Source organism: Eptesicus fuscus, chromosome 18 (genome assembly GCF_027574615.1).
Source record: "Eptesicus fuscus isolate TK198812 chromosome 18, DD_ASM_mEF_20220401, whole genome shotgun sequence".
NCBI classification, from domain to species: Eukaryota; Metazoa; Chordata; class Mammalia; order Chiroptera; family Vespertilionidae; genus Eptesicus; species Eptesicus fuscus.
In genome coordinates, this window is record NC_072490.1 from 13530009 (window position 1) to 13546120 (window position 16112).

General features: G+C 34.3%; 1 protein-coding gene and 1 non-coding gene across 4 annotated transcripts in view; both read right to left on the reverse strand.

Moving 5' to 3' along the window:
* STT3B (STT3 oligosaccharyltransferase complex catalytic subunit B) overlaps window positions 1–16112 on the reverse strand; it is an 82841-nt gene that overhangs the window by 23617 nt on the left and 43112 nt on the right. For all 3 annotated transcript variants that reach the window (XR_008558882.1, XM_008153888.3, XM_054729775.1), the window contains exons 6-13: window positions 10030–10128; window positions 8375–8521; window positions 7389–7437; window positions 5939–6093; window positions 3911–4122; window positions 2133–2320; window positions 1101–1272; window positions 42–215 (exon numbers count right to left, since the gene is read on the reverse strand). Coding sequence is in view for 2 of the 3 variants with exons in the window: in XM_008153888.3 (XP_008152110.1) it covers window positions 42–215; window positions 1101–1272; window positions 2133–2320; window positions 3911–4122; window positions 5939–6093; window positions 7389–7437; window positions 8375–8521; window positions 10030–10128 (1196 nt within the window). In the remaining variant the exon portion in view is untranslated. The remainder of the gene's footprint in view (window positions 1–41; window positions 216–1100; window positions 1273–2132; window positions 2321–3910; window positions 4123–5938; window positions 6094–7388; window positions 7438–8374; window positions 8522–10029; window positions 10129–16112) is intronic.
* Window positions 3126–3289, reverse strand: LOC114228597 (U1 spliceosomal RNA). Its single transcript, XR_003614739.2, has one exon. It is a non-coding gene; the product is annotated as a U1 spliceosomal RNA (small nuclear RNA).

Here is a 16112-nt window from a genome sequence, read left to right on the forward strand (position 1 = left end):
CTGTGAGCTGTTTTAAAACACCTGAACTAACCGTTTCTTACCCGAATGTCTTTTGGATGTTCCCCTTCAGCTATCCTAACCATCCAGAGGAACTTGTTGATGTCATCACCAGAATAGCCAATAACCCCTCCAAAAATTACCAAAACATAATCTACATCCAGACTCCTCATGATTTTATAGGCTGCTGTTTCATTTGAAGACATAGCTTTTCCCACCTACAGAAAAAAATGAGAATGTGTATACTTAGCCCCACAATATGCTAAAAAAGAAATAAATGTACATTTTTACCTTATGAAGGAATGTACCTCAGGAATCTGATTTACATGGAATTCTTTTTATAGAAATGATTTGCTATGAATTCAACAAATTTACTGAGATTCAGAAGCACCTCACTCACTATAAGCAGGTATAGCAGAAATGTCAAAATCAGAATACATGTTTTAGTATTTTGCTAATTATTTCATGAAATTAACATTTTAGTATAAAAGTAGGCAAGCTTAAAAGAAATAGGACTTCTCATTACCTCAAAGCCAGGTATGACTAGCAATCTAGCCAGCACAAATATATTCTTCTCAGTCTACCAGACATCTGATAATTAGCTACAACACTAGTACAAGTAAAACTCATTTGGTTAATATCCACTATTGATTTAAAATCTTTTAAAAACAGAGATGTGATTACCTGAATTTATGTAAATTAGTTAACAGAGTAAACAGTCCCTGAATACAATGCATTTGTTTTACATATTTGCAAATAATTATCTTAATTTATAAAATGGAAAATACAAGTCAAATTTAGTGTTTTAAAAGTTTCAGATTTTTGGTGTTGGAAAAAATAAAAAAAGTTTCAGATTTTGCCAATTCTCATCATGAGATATCATGAGACCTACCAGAAATCAGCTTACAATTCTAAATGATACTTAAATAAGTAAATATGCATAACCTGAACACACTTTATGGAATGAATTGTATAAAGAGAAATTTTGAGAATTCTGCACGCAAAGAGAACATTCATCTACATTTATCCTTAATTACAAGTGATGCCTGATTGCTAAGTAATAAAAATTTATAACTTTGATCTGTTGTTTATTGAATTCTTACCAGTGCTATGTGGCTGTTATTCCAGGTATTATTATCCACCAAAGTAGTTCTATTAGCCATTCCAGCTATCTGATAGCCATAATCCCACCAAGACATCACTCGGGCATGCTCATCTGTATTTTGCCTTAGCCAAAAGTAAGCTTCTCTAAAATCATCTAAGATATTCCTGGTGCTGAAAAGAATCACAATATTCTTTTAAATGAGATATTATAAATGTGAAGAGAGTAACTTAAAATCTTGAGGTGTTCAACCATTGAATTAATCTCACATTTTAAGGGCGGTTTTTAAAAGCCTCAAAAAATGGGGGTTGGGGAGGATATCAATGAAGAGCTAATGCTTTTTAAACTTTAATATGCATGCAAATCTCCTGGGTAGCTTGTAAAAAAACAGATTCTGAATTAGTAGTTCTGGGGTGGGGCCTGATATTTTGCAAGCCTAACAAGCACCCAAATGAAGCAGAAGCTGGGGTGGCAATAGATAAATGATCTCTTCTTCAATTTCAGCTGCATCATAATCACCTAGAGGGCTTATTAAATCAGAGATTGCTGAGCTCCACCTCTAGGTTTCTGATTCAATAGGCTTTACACGGGGTCAAGAATTTGCATTTCTAACAGGCTTCCTGGTAATGATGTTGCTGTATAGCAAGTCCTTGAATAACAATCCTTATCGTGTCTCATCAATGTTATAGGAATTGAACTCTTTTTCACTTAGCCTATGGTAAAGTTGGTTTCATTATATGTTGTTTTGTTTCATCACAGAGCCTATCTATGATGTTAAGTGAGAACTCATTGTATGTTCAAGGACCACATTTTGAGAAAAACTAATATACATGTTATGAATGCAAAGATATTCTGGACAAGAGCATGAAATACAATGATTACTACCCATATGGGGTAGGAGAGAAAGGCTGTAAGAAAAACAAGGTAGATTCAAATCCAGAGCCTCATAAACATTCTATTTTTTAATTCTTAACCACTGAGAGGAAAAAAGGGATAGGTATAAAATCCTTTTGTAGCCAAGTTATTTTCTTACCCATCATGATTGTAAGAGGCCAGGACCACACTTGGACTAGAATAGGCATTGCTTGTGACCCAGGTACAGTGGACTGCAAACATCATCAATAGCATCAGCATCAACATGGTGACAATGCTTTTTATATTAGGACCTAGTCCCTCTTCAGTTTTTTCCTGTTCAGTTACATGTTTCCTCACTTTACCTGCCTGAAGATACAAAAAATTGGTTAGACAAATTCATCATTTCACTGGTTTCATTGAGATGTTCAAGAAAAGTTAGGAGAATGTTAATCTGTCAATTTAATCCTTTGAGGGAAAAAAATGTATAACCATCAGGTTTCTTGGGTGAGTGATAAGTTTTCTAAAAATTAGCAGTAGATTCTCAAATTAAATGTGATTGAGGTGGTTTCCTGGAACTATACCCAATCCAGGAGCTGGTCACAGACCAAAATATCTCCAGTAAGAAGCTGCTTTCAAACCGAGTATCCTTATGTTTTATGTATGTACAAAGGAGATAACCAAATGGCCTCATTCTGGCAAGCTTTTTTTACAAAACCCAAATTCCTCATCCTAAAAACAAAACTGTCCAGCTGTAATCCAGACCATGTAGAACTTTAGTATAAGACAAAAAATGCATTTTCAGAATCAATCTTCCAATTTCCAAATCCCAAAACAGACATATTAAAATTAATTTTTAAAAACTATAACAACAGACAACCACCAAAAAACCAGAACAGAAAACTGAACAGAGTCATAAGTTCTAAATTGCTAGGCTAGTTAAGAAACCACAAAATAAAATATAACCACAAACACAAAAGTAGGTATGTGCTGTGTTAAAACCAATCTGTATGAATTATATTGGGCCTATATAGTAAGGCAAGCTTTTCAAAGTTAATACTTATTCTGGAAAGTTTCATTGCTTATTGGTATTTAAAAACCTAGTTAATTAATATTCAAATGAAGTTTAGTATGTCATCCAAGACAAGCGCTCTTTTTTTTTTTTTTTTTCCCCCAGGGAAGTGTGGGAACACAGTCCCCCATTACCACAAATTATGCAGTCAAGTTTCCCACATTTGGGGGAATTGCAGGGGTCAGCACATCCAGAGTACAGTGGATAAGCCTTGCCCTGGGAAAACCACCTTCCTGATCATGGTACCGCCCCTGCCAGGTAAGTATTAGTGCTCTAATTCTTATGAGTCTTTTCCACATTTGCACCAAATATGACCTTGCTCTTTACTTAACCTGACAGGTTAAAAGTAAAAGTAAATTACATGCCCTGGCTGGGTGGCTCGGTTCGTTGGAGCGTCGTCCAGTACACCAAAAATAAATAAATAAATAATAAAGAAATAAATTTTAAGTTTACATTGAACATGGACCTCAAAGATAAGCGTTTGTGCACATGGTTTCAATGGGGTTTAATAATGCTCAATGTTATGTAACTTAGTAGAGCACTAGGTTTTTGCTCTCAAAAATAGAGGGATTTGGGGTAAAACCTGACCAAAATGAAATGAGAATTTCTACTCTGGTTACATTCTATTTTCTTATTCTTACCTAAAAGACCAAGCAGGATTCAAAATTTTAGGCAAACAGTAGATGTCAGTTTGTCTAAATCCTGTTTAATCACATTTCTTAATATTAACCCTTTGCACTCGCTTGAATTTTTCTCCGATTCCTTTATTCTAATGCTAACCGTGTCGAGTCACACTCGACATCCGAGTGCAAAAGGTTAATAGTTCTTACTGTGGTAGAAAAATAAAGCACACAAATTTTTTAAAGGCCTTACTTTAGATTCCCCACCTTATCATACAAATTTCCTGGGTTTCTTTTGTCATCCTCATCACTGCTGTCCTCCACAGGTGGGTTTTCCCTTTTCATGTCATCCCCCAAATAGTGCTCAAAAACATTAGAGAAGGCAATTGCAGACAGCATACAGACGACGGGAGTCAAAGTCAACATCAGCCGCACCATCACTCCAGCAAAGTAGACAGCGCTGATGGCATACAGAGCAACTGGAAAGACAAGCTCTCTTGTAACACTTCAGAAAAGAAAATGTTCGCAGGAGACTGAACTAAGTATTTAATACCACATTATAAACCAAATCTAAAAACAGACATCTCATAAAAGAGCTAATTGTTTTTAAATTGATATACCAACCAAATGATTTAATAGTCATATTTAGAATTATAGCTAATGCTAACTAGACACTATATATCAACAATTTAGAGAAATGTATCATGATTTAAATTTAATTATAGTAATTATAGTTATGGGAAATGAGACAAATTCATTGTCAATATCATCACATATTAGAAAATCCACAGTTGATGGATGAAAATACATTTGAGGAATTACATTATCAGGCAGAGTAAGTTTATAGAATCAAATAAAGTCTATGAAAAGCTAGTGCCAATATCTGGCATAAAGCTTGTCTAAAGTAAAAATAGGATGAGGAGAATATAATTTATTAGCCTAAGGAGGAACTTACTAGTAAGAGACTTTTTAAAAAATTCTAAAGTATTTTCCAAAAGCCAAAGTCTTCCACATAATGTGCTAACCACCAGGAAGGCTCTACCATTTCAGGCTGAAGGCTATATGAATTCATCAAGTCAATGAGTCATCTGAGCTCCTATGATCAAGTAAGGTTAATTAAAATTTAATTTCCTCACTAAAAAATTATACCATGTTCATAACTGTATATCTCAATAAATTTTACAAATGTGCACACCTATGTAATTATCACCCATATCAAAATATAGAGCCTCCTCAGAAGGATCCCTCATACCTCTTCCCAGTCAATAACTGCTCTCCCCGCCCCCTGCCTATAAAAAAAAAAGTAATCACTATTTGGACTTTTAAAGCATTAATTTTCTTATTCTTAAACTTTATTTTTAAAATTATATAAAAATGTTCTTTTTTGTATTGGCTTTTTAGGTTAAACCATTCTTTTATTAATAGCTGTGTTGTATTCCCTTGTAGGAATACATCGGAATTTCTTTTTCTATTCTACTGCTAATAACCTTTGGAATGTTTCTAATTAGGGGCTATTATGAATTAAGTTGCATTATTAAACATGTCCTTTGTTGGACATACGCATTCACTTCTCTTGGGATTAGGATTGCTGAGTCATGAGGTGGGCATTATTTTTAAGCTAAATCTTTTTGAATAATGCAATATTAACATGGCCTTTTCCAGAGGGACTGGTCTACATAAACAAGAAGAATGAGTGTCATACTTTGGTTAGAACTCATGCAAGCATTATATTTTCCTTCTGACTTCATTCTGGAATAGTACTGTGAGTGTCACTCACGGTCCAAGCCCCATTACTTGTATAAATTCAAGTCCTGGTACTACAGATTATTTTTGTGTATGTTGCCTTTTTTCAGTTTATTAGTTGAAAATTTACACAAATTATCAGTGAAGAGGGTGTTTGCTTAAAGGTGATTCTTATTCCATTACAAAATGTACTTTGCACTGAAATTTCGATGATGGTCACCCCTGCAAACTTCTTTCTACTTAATCAGATCTAACTTAGAAAATTAAATCAAGACTATACTGTAAGCAAAGTTATAATTCCCAATGCTTAGCCACAGACTATAATAACCTCCCAGAAAATGTAGTAAATTGAATAAATGTTATATATGAGCCCTAAATTAAAAGTTAATAAAATACATATAATATAAATTCACTGGGTTTTTCTTGCTTAAGATTTATGCAAGAAATTTATCTTGACTAAGCAGTCATGCAAAGAATAAAACTTTAAAGTGAAGTGATGTCAGTAATGAAAATAATTGTTCTAAAGCTAAGTATTTATTAAAAATCTCTTACCAAACACTCTTTCATCGTTGATATTTTTAATGCAGAACCATAGGCCTGCTGGGAAGGTACACACAAGAATATGTAGATCAAAGAAGAAAGACACCCAAGTCGTAGGTTGATGCTCAGACACTGATGCAATAATTGGAATATGTATTTTTGCATACCTGGTATTTAAAAAAGTTAATACTTAATATTAAAATAAAGTCCTTTTTGATGGAAAAATTTTCTTTGACTGTAGATATGATTTCTATCTTCTATCTCTTCTCAATCATAAGTATAGTCCAACATAACCTGTTGTATTAGATATAAATCTGGTCCACATTGATAAAACAAACTAATATGTCATCCCTAAAATTAGAAGAATTATCTAAGGCTAGTTATATTATAAAAGTGTTGGCTCTGACTTTTAATACAAAAAGTTTTGCTCAAACATGAATTTGTTTTGCATTTTAACTTAGCACCTCCTACTTCTCACTACATATTAGACTTACTATTACTAGCAGAAATAAGACATCATATTGCCACAATACTTTTCTTAGCAAGGCAATGAGAGAAATAGAAAGGACAGGACAAATTATTCCTGAAATGCCCTGAGATTCTAAAGTAGTCCATTAAAATTTAGAAGAATAAATATTACTGACAAAAATTCATCTAATTACTAGAGATTTTCCTCAAACTCTCTGGTGTCCATTGGCTGATCTCTTCAATTATGTGTCCAAATGTTAGTTTCAGTCATTAGTATACTGTATATTTGCTTATGCCCTTTAATTAGACCTTCTGGTATCACAGCAATGGGAAGGCCCATTCAATAAACTGTGGTAGGTTTTTTATTGGGCCATTTAGGGAGTAACAAAGAAGATAGAACAGTGGGAACAGAGAAGACAGGTAAATTATAATCAAAAGATATTTTCTCATCCTTAGGAAAACAAAAACATCTTATTGAACCAGTTGTCTAATTTAAAATTAATTTTTAAACTATTTCATTTTCTAATAGCACTTTTAAAAGCACACAAATATTCTGTAGTATATGTAATAAAATATCAAGAAACTTAGTGTGGCATTAAAAAACATTAAAATTTTTTCTTCACATCTACAGTATATGAGCCTTAATGATTAAAAAGTAAATACTATTAGATGGAAACTTTGAATACATTGGTAAAAATAAAAATCAATCATTAAAATTGCACAAATGTTACCTGAAATGTTTTGACAAAACTAAAATAAGGAGCTGTCCGTGCAGAATCGAAATATATGTCATGCGTATCATACTAAAGGTGCATTCCAAGCAGGTATTATAACAAAGAAAAAATACAAGGGATTCAAATCAACAGTTACTAAACTAGTATATGTTAGATACTTTTAAAATGTCACCCAAGACTAATGGTAATGCTGACAATATAAGAACAGAGGGGGGTGGAAATGGCATTTTAATGAGGGCAAATAACTTATATGCACTTACCCAGTGTCCCACAAGGAATAAAACCTGCCACTCCATGGTGCAATGTAACCTTAAAAGAAAAAATGTAGAGGCAATTAATCTGCCTTTTTAAATTGTTTTTATTTGTTTTATTGGTTTTATATTTACTGATTATTATGGCTTAATTTAACCTAGTACTTAAATTTTTCAGTTTTAACTTGTAGGTGACAACATATTTCACAGGGCTGGCAATCAGATAAAATGTTAATGTGATCAAAGAAAAACAAATATCCGTGGAGATTACATTTCCAGAGAAACACAACAAGTGGACAGATAAAATTGTAGGAAGTTTTCCAATTCTCCCATACACTTCAAGTTGACTAGTAAAACAAAGCTAAGATAGTAAGAAAGCACTGGATAATATTTAAAAAGGGGGGTGGGTGGTGGTGTCTAAATTATCTAATATAATATGCCCAATTTAGATGAATTATGAAAATGATTTTAATCATTCATGCCTTTTTCTCTGGTCAATTAATTCTTCATGATTTTATGAGCTAGGCTGATACATTAATTTAACAGATGGAATACCTTTAGAAAGAATTTGACTTGTTCTAGGAAATATGTTAGGTTCACAAAGTAACTTAGAATCCAGAAGCAGACTGAAACTAATAAGCAGACTGTTTAAAAGTAGGACAAAGAACATATGCGCACAAGAGGGCAAGCATGCAGTAGGTTAACATTGGAAGCTTTGAATTTTATACAATTTGGGCCTATTCATATATCAAGAGGATGCTTGAAAGTAGACTTATCAGATCTTGAAGTAGCAAAATTAAGATACTGCTAAAACAATAACAATTTGTATGCTATGTAGATTTTAGAAACTTTGACTATTATTTTTATATTGTTTATTCAGAATGCAACCATAATATTTGACCCTCTAGGATAAATGGAATATGTACAAAATTTGTAAGTAATTACTTTTTACAATAAATTAGAGACAAGATTCACATCCTACAGATGACACCTACCTGTATAAGTCAAATAGATGACACTAAGGAACACAGCACCTGCAGCTACTGATACACCCAAAAAGAAAAGGGTCTGGAACTCTTGTTTTGTTAACCGATCTCTCAGATACTGCAAGAAAGCATAAGCTTGCAACAGTGCAAACACACCTAAAGAAAAAGGTCATATAAGAGATTCTTAGAACACCTGGTACCATTCATAACAAAGACTAGCCATTTCATCTAACCAACATTTTCTTTGTCAAATGACAACCAAATAATGAAAGAAAAATCCCATTCAACAACTAGAGCCTATTTTAGCACATTAAATTTCCTCCTTTTGTCCCATATTTTAGTGACATGTTTTCTAGGGGGGGAAAATAGAAATGTCATTTTAAAAAAATCCTAAGATTTACTGAAGGAAGAAATTACTTGGATCGGGTAAATCCTGATATGATATATAGTTATCATTTATAGCTGAGTGATTGTATGTGACCTTAATTACACACTTGTATAAGATTCTAAATTAGTATATATTAAAGTGAGTACTAAGATAAAATTAAAGCAATAACAGTGAAAAGTATTTACTGCCAAATGTGCAAAACACAATACAAACCACCATGTGTAAAACAAAACAAAGACATGAGACCCCTAACCCTTCTGGGACATTATTTTTCTTTTAAAAAATTTATTCATAGGGGTTATTTTTTAAAGTTAATTTTAGAATGATTAAATGTGTACTATCAATGATTTAGATTTTAAGAAATATAATAATGCATATGCATAGAGTCAGTTGATTGTGTATCTACACAGACGTTGCTATACATGATTGTATGCAACACTGAATATTTTTTTTCAAATTACTACTTGGTAATTTTATAACATCACATTATAAATGTAAGTAAAACCATTTCATAGATTTGAAAGTACTATATAATAGTAAGTTGTGGGTTCTTAACTTTTTGGGCTTGTGTCCTCCCCCCTCCCCCCCAAATTCTCACGGAGAATGTGATGATAAAAGTTATGGAACATCACCTCAGAAAGTTAAATATAATGAATTTACAAAATGTTACAAGTAAAATAAATACCCACAGCCTTCATATGGGCCTTTGACTATGGACCTCTAGTTGAGAAGCTCTGATAAAGTTTTATTCACAGATCCTCCATTTTTGTTAACTGTGACCCAGGTTAATAATGGCAAAGAACTCTGCTTATGTGGAGGAGAATTATATGACTTTTTAATCAATATAAAAGCCATTAATTCTAGTTAGTAGATATAGATGAAACACTTTAGTAAAAGGTAATGAACATAAAAATGAAAAGTTCCATCTAAATTTCCTGAAATGGAAACTCTGGTATAATAACTCAGTGTACAAATACTGCTTAATATTAGTTTATATAAAGCAAATATTATTTAGTGCTTGCAAATAGCATCAAGTGTGCAAAAAAAGATGTTTTGCCTTTTCAAAACAGCAATGAGAGGGAAGATAGACACTTTTGGGAACACAATAGCAGAATGTTTCAATAAAACTATGATATTTTCATTTTACAGTGATGTTTTAGAACCAATATGATGAAAATTAAAAACAAAAAAGAAAAACCACTTTATTCTCTTGAAGGTTGGCTAGCCACACATTCATACATTCTTTAGAAGAAGGAAAATAAGTATTTTCTCATACCTGCAGCTGCCATGTGTTCACTTGTTCTGATTGGCTGGAATCCCACAAAGGGTATCTGCATGGATAATATTAAACCCACAATGTAGAAAGTGCTATATGCTAAAAAGACAAAATAGGAAACAAGATAATTTACCACTATCATAAGTACTTCAAACATAAATGGATAAATAACTCATTTCCTTTTAGCAAAGTTTTAACTGAACTTATTTTAAGAACAGAATCTTGAAGTGACTTCTAACTGATGGTTAATCATACATTATAAATCATGAAAATTCTTTCTGCCATTTAAAAAATTATTGTTTTAAGTACTTTATTTCTGCAAACTATAATTTAGAACAGGATAGGAGATAACTGGTGCTGCTTTCTTCTCCCCCAAATGGAATCAAACTTTTTTCAATCTATCATTAATAATCATTGACACAACCCAAGAAGCTACATAATATATAAAACATTCCTATTGCCATTAATCCAAAGTATGCATGACCTAGTGAATACTTATCATCATCATATATATAAGTAGTTGCCATTTTCTCAAAAGCTCAAGTATTTCACAACTTTAAAAAAAAATCCTCACCCAAGGATATGTTTTTAATAATTTTTAGAGAGAGAAATATGGATGTGAAAGAGATGTATCAGTTGTCATTTTACGGAGTACAGTCAATATTTAGTTGTTGGCAAATACAGTACTCTATTAGGAAAAAACACCTGGGGGTGTATTTAGGAAGAGAACTGTTATAGCATACATACCAGTATGCTACACATGTATATAGCACAGCATATAGCACATACTTCCCTTCACCCAACTTACTTAAGAAAGTTTATCTGCTTAAAAAAACAACCCCATCTATAGAAAGTAAATTATGGGCTCATGATTCAAATGTCAAGTTGCCTCCCAAGCTGTCTGTTAAGAGATGACTGTAGTGTTAGGAAAAGGATAAGTTCAAGTAAATTTAATAGAAAGGACCAATGTATATGAATAAAGTTTCCGATGATCTCAAGCTAATGGGGAACTGGTTGTCTAGAAGACTGTAGAAGTAATCCACCCAATAATATCCTTTTCAGATATATTCATGTTGGAATGGAATTACCCTCAATGAAGTACTTGAACACAAATGCAATAAAAGTGAAGTAACTAAAAATTTCTATGTCACAAGATTTGAACTCTCAGCCTATTTGGTTGATGAGTTTTCTAATATCAATGTTTCATTTACAAATCAGTCTTTTATAGATGTCCTGACAGAGAGTCAGAGGCAGAATCAGGAAGAAAAGAAAAAAATTAGCGCAAGGCCATTATTTGATTTTGAACAACTATTTAACAACAGAAGTTTCAATTTCCTCACTACAGAATGAGGGGTTTGAACAAGAACATCTGTTGATCCCCCCTAACAATAACCTACAATTCCATGATCAACAGGCCTTTTAAACACTTAGATCTGGGAAATCAAACCCTAGACAAATACTAAACACACAAAATCACAACTAGAAAAGCTAGGCTTGAAAAACCTTATGTCATTTATGTGTTTTAATTATACTTAAGTCCACTTACATCCAAACACCACAATCACCTCTGAGGCTTGACTTCTCTTTTCTATAAACATAAATGAGCACTAAATATTAAACTGTCAAAATTTGGATTAAATATGATAGATGGCACATGTTGAATAAAAAAGAAAAACTTTTAAAAAAGTTGAGGTGAAATACATATATAATCATTTTAAAGTGATCAATTCAAGTGCATTTAATACATCCTCAATGTTGTGCAACTACCACCTCTCTGTAGTCCCAAAACATTTCATTACCCCAAAAAGAAAACCTCCTACTCATTAGGCAGTTGCTCCTCATTCTCCCCAGCCTGGGCCAGCCCAAGGCTTGTTCTTAATTGCAGAGGTAATGCTTTTTGTTATTGTTGTTTAAAATGTGAAAGCCTCTAGTCCATTTACTTCCCTCTAAGTCACATTTTCCAGAAATAATCACTAAAAGGTATGGTGGGCACACAAACATGTTCATATTATCTCTCTTCAAATGGAAGTATACTGTGCTTGGAAGTGTAAAAATTTCAGCAATCACTTGCTTAGAAACTACTGATGAAGTTTCCTCAAGAATTTGCTCAAGTTTATTTCTAGGCATATTCAAAAAGAAAAGAATAAGCCTGGTAACATTCTCAATTAGTGGTTTTATGCAACACTGCAGACATTTATTGTTATTACTAAGGAAGAAAACACTTCATGCAGAGCAGATGAACTAGGGTTCAAGTTAATTCTAAGAGTGATGGAGATGAGTTCAAGAAAAATAATTCAATGTCTGCAAACAAAAACATGTTTTTACCTAGGCTTTGTACAATAGCATTTAACAGCGGGTTTAAAAATTACCTCTATAATTTATTCAAATATTAACCTTACATCCATTTATGGTCAAGACTGTCTAAAATGACAAAACCCTTTTAAGAGCAATCCCATCCTCTAAGAGATATCTAATTGAGAAAACCAGATGTACACAAATAACCACATACAGTGAAGGAAGTACATGTGAGGTTGGTGAAAAAAACCTGGCCCTATAAAAACTAGAATGAAGGCGATATCACATCTTCAGCAACACCAATACCATTACTGCCACTGTTTTCAGAAGACCTCAACAACACAATCCATAGCAATAGCAATCACTCTCCACCCAATTTGTCCTACAAATTCTACAGAAAACTTAACCAAGCTACTATCCACATATAACTTTCTATCTACCCATGTTAACCGACTTTTCTTACCCTTTAAACCAGAAGAATAAAGTTTTTCATCAAAGCAGTGAGTTCTATGGAAATGTACAATACCAGTAATGTTGTAAATCACTTATTACATCATGAAAATGTTACCACACTGCCATCCTGTGGAAGCACTTGCATTCACGACTGAAGATCATACTTCTAATGTGTTAGAGGAATTCCAGAAAAAATTACCATTAAAAAGTTATATACAAAGTCTATCATTATTTTTAACAACAACAAAACAAACAAACAAAACCCAAAAACCCCTTTTTGATTTGGGACAAATAATAATCTTCTAAACAGAGCCAAAATATCTTTCGTTCTTAAAGTACTCTTTTTTAATACAAGGGTAGGGGTTGGACCAGATTGATACAGAACAAAATAAACCATTGCCCTTGACTTACACATGAGTTGTTCTATAAGATAAAAGGCACTGAAAGGCCTAATTCAAGTTCCTTTGAAATTTTAAGTTTTCAAGAAGCTCCTGATGTTCCCCAAACTAACATGTATCTTCTCTGTGACAAAGCATTAGCCCTTCCTTCTGGCTGTTCCTGAATTACATCCTTTTACAATAAATCAGTAATCTAATAAGTAAAGTATTTCTCCAAGTTGTGAGTCACTCTAACAAATTAATCGAAACCAAGGAGGGGGCTGTGAGAACCTTTAGTTTACATCCATTTTGTCAGAAGTTCAGGTGATAACCTGAACTTGAGATTGGCTTCAGAAGGTGAGGCAGTTCTATGGGGCTGAGCTCTTAAACTGTGGCATCTGATGATATCTATGGGTAGATGGTGTCAGAATTGAGCTGAATGGTATGACACCCAGCTAGTGTCAGAGAATCCTCTCTAATAAAAGAGTAATATGCAAAGTAACCATCACTCTGCTACACAAGCCACGCCCACCAGCCAATCAGGGTGAGTATGCAAATTAATCCCAGCCAAGATGGCTACCAGAAGGGAGGCTTGGGTTTCCATGGCAACAGAAGAAGCCAAGCTTTCCACACACTCTGGCGGGCCCAGACCTCCACTCAAGGATACAAAGTTTCAATTATAGAAGGTAAACAATTCCAAACAGAAAGGGCTGCCAGCCAAGGAGCGAGCAGGAGGCTTGGCTCCGCTCCAGGCTACAAAGTTTCAATTGTAGAAGGTAAATAAATTCCAGATACCAGGGCCTCTGCTTGGGTCACCAGGGGCGTGGCTGGCCTGCAAACCACCACAGGCCCCTCACCCAGGCCGCTCCACGCCCCAAGGGAACCCCACCCTGATCCAGGACACCCTTCAGGGCAAACCAGTTGGCCCCCACCCGTGCACCAGGCCTCTATCCTCCTATCTAATAAAAGAGTAATATGCAGATTGACCATCAATCCAATACACAATATGGCTGCCCCCGTGTGTCAAAGATCCTGCCCCTATGTGGACACAAGATGGCCAGCAGGGGATGGCAGTTGGGAGGCACCAAGCCTGCAAGGGAGGGCAGTTGAGAGGGACCAGGCCTGGAAGGGAGGGCAGTTGGAGGCAATCAACCCTGCAGGGGATGGCAGTTAGGGGTGACCAGGCCGACAGAGGAGGGAAGTTGGGGAAAACAGGCTGGCAGGGGAGCAGTTAGACATCAATCAGGCTGGCATGGGAGTGGTTAAGGGGTGATCAGGCTGGCAGGCAGAAGCGATTTAGGGGCAATCAGGAAGGCAGGCAGGCGAGCAGTTGGGAGCCAGCAGTCCTGGATTGTGATAGGGATGTCCGACTGCCCGGAGGGATCAGGCCTAAACGGGCAGTCGGACATCCCTTGAGGGGCCCCAGATTGGAGAGGGTGCAGGCTGGGCTGAGGGACAACCCCCCCTCCTCCGTGCACGAATTTCGTGCACCGGACCTCTAGTTGTTTATAACACAAAACACTATTTAAGTGTTTGCCTCTGTTGTTGATACAAGTTATGAAGGAATAGCCAGACAAGACAGAAAGAGTTCCAGAGGCTGAAAGAGGTAAAGACTGGGGGAATAAAATCTCTAGTGAACCAATTTGCTTGAATTTCCTCAAAAATAATATTGTAGAATTAGACAAACTAAATTCTAGCACTTCCCACTTTTATATCCTAGAATTTTTACAAGCAATTTTTAAAGTTTGTTGTTGTGTAAGTTAATCTAGCATTAAGTATGTTTTGCTTATAGCTGCCAAGTATAAATACAATTCCTAAAGTTTATGGCTTTACTTTCAATTCACTCAATACTAGGATTTTCTTTATTCACAAACTATATAATCTTAGAATAATTTGTGCAAAATTAACACTTTACTCTTTCAATGATGATTCCTAGCATATGTTACCATAAAAATATCTTTCAGGTATAATGTGAAAAGTGATTTAAAAAAATATATTTTATTTGATTTCAGAAGGGAGGAGAGAGAGGGAGAGAAACATCAATGATAAGAGAGAATATTTGATTGCCTGCCTCCTGCACAACCCCCATTGGGGATCAATCCCACAACCCAGGCATGCACCCTGACTGGGAATCGAACCGTGACCTCCCAGGTCATAGGTAGACGCTCAACCACTGAGCTACCACAGCTGGGCTAAATCGTTATTTTTTTACTCTCCTTACTCAAATTAACTAACTAGAGAAAACATGGACAATAACAAACAAACTGCTTCAGTAACATTTAAAAACCATTTATCAAGAAACTAATACAAGAAACTAATTTCTTCCTCCTTAAATTATCATTCTAATTTAGTTAATGAGACACATAAACCATAAGAAGAAAAATCATATTTTGATAAATGAAAAAGCAGGTCTAATTCATTCTGAATTTAACACATGCTCATTGTAGAAAATTTAGAAAGTAGAGAAAAATATGAAGAAAATGACTAGTAATCCTTGCTATGTTTTCTGTTAACATTTTTCTATATCATTATATACTAAAACAGATTGTATTTAATGGTACCATAATACTTTGATATGACAACACTACATTTTAAGTGTAATCTATACATTATAATTTTCCTATTGGACATTTAAGCTATTTTCACAATTACACATAACACCACAGTGAACATCCTAAATGACTTCATATCTTTAATAATATATTCTTATGACATAAAGTATGATAAAACCTTTATCAAATTAGAAAGGTTAAAATCATTTTACATTCCATCAGTGTTGTGTGATACCTGTAAAACCAGTCTTTCTATAAATGCAAAATAAGGCCTGGGTATTCTTCCTTTGTGTGAAAACATCAGAATCCTATTTGTAACGTAATTTTGTAAAATTTATTTCCCAATTCAACAAGTCCAAACTATATCTTCACAAAATAATTTAACTTTATAATCACACCCCAATTT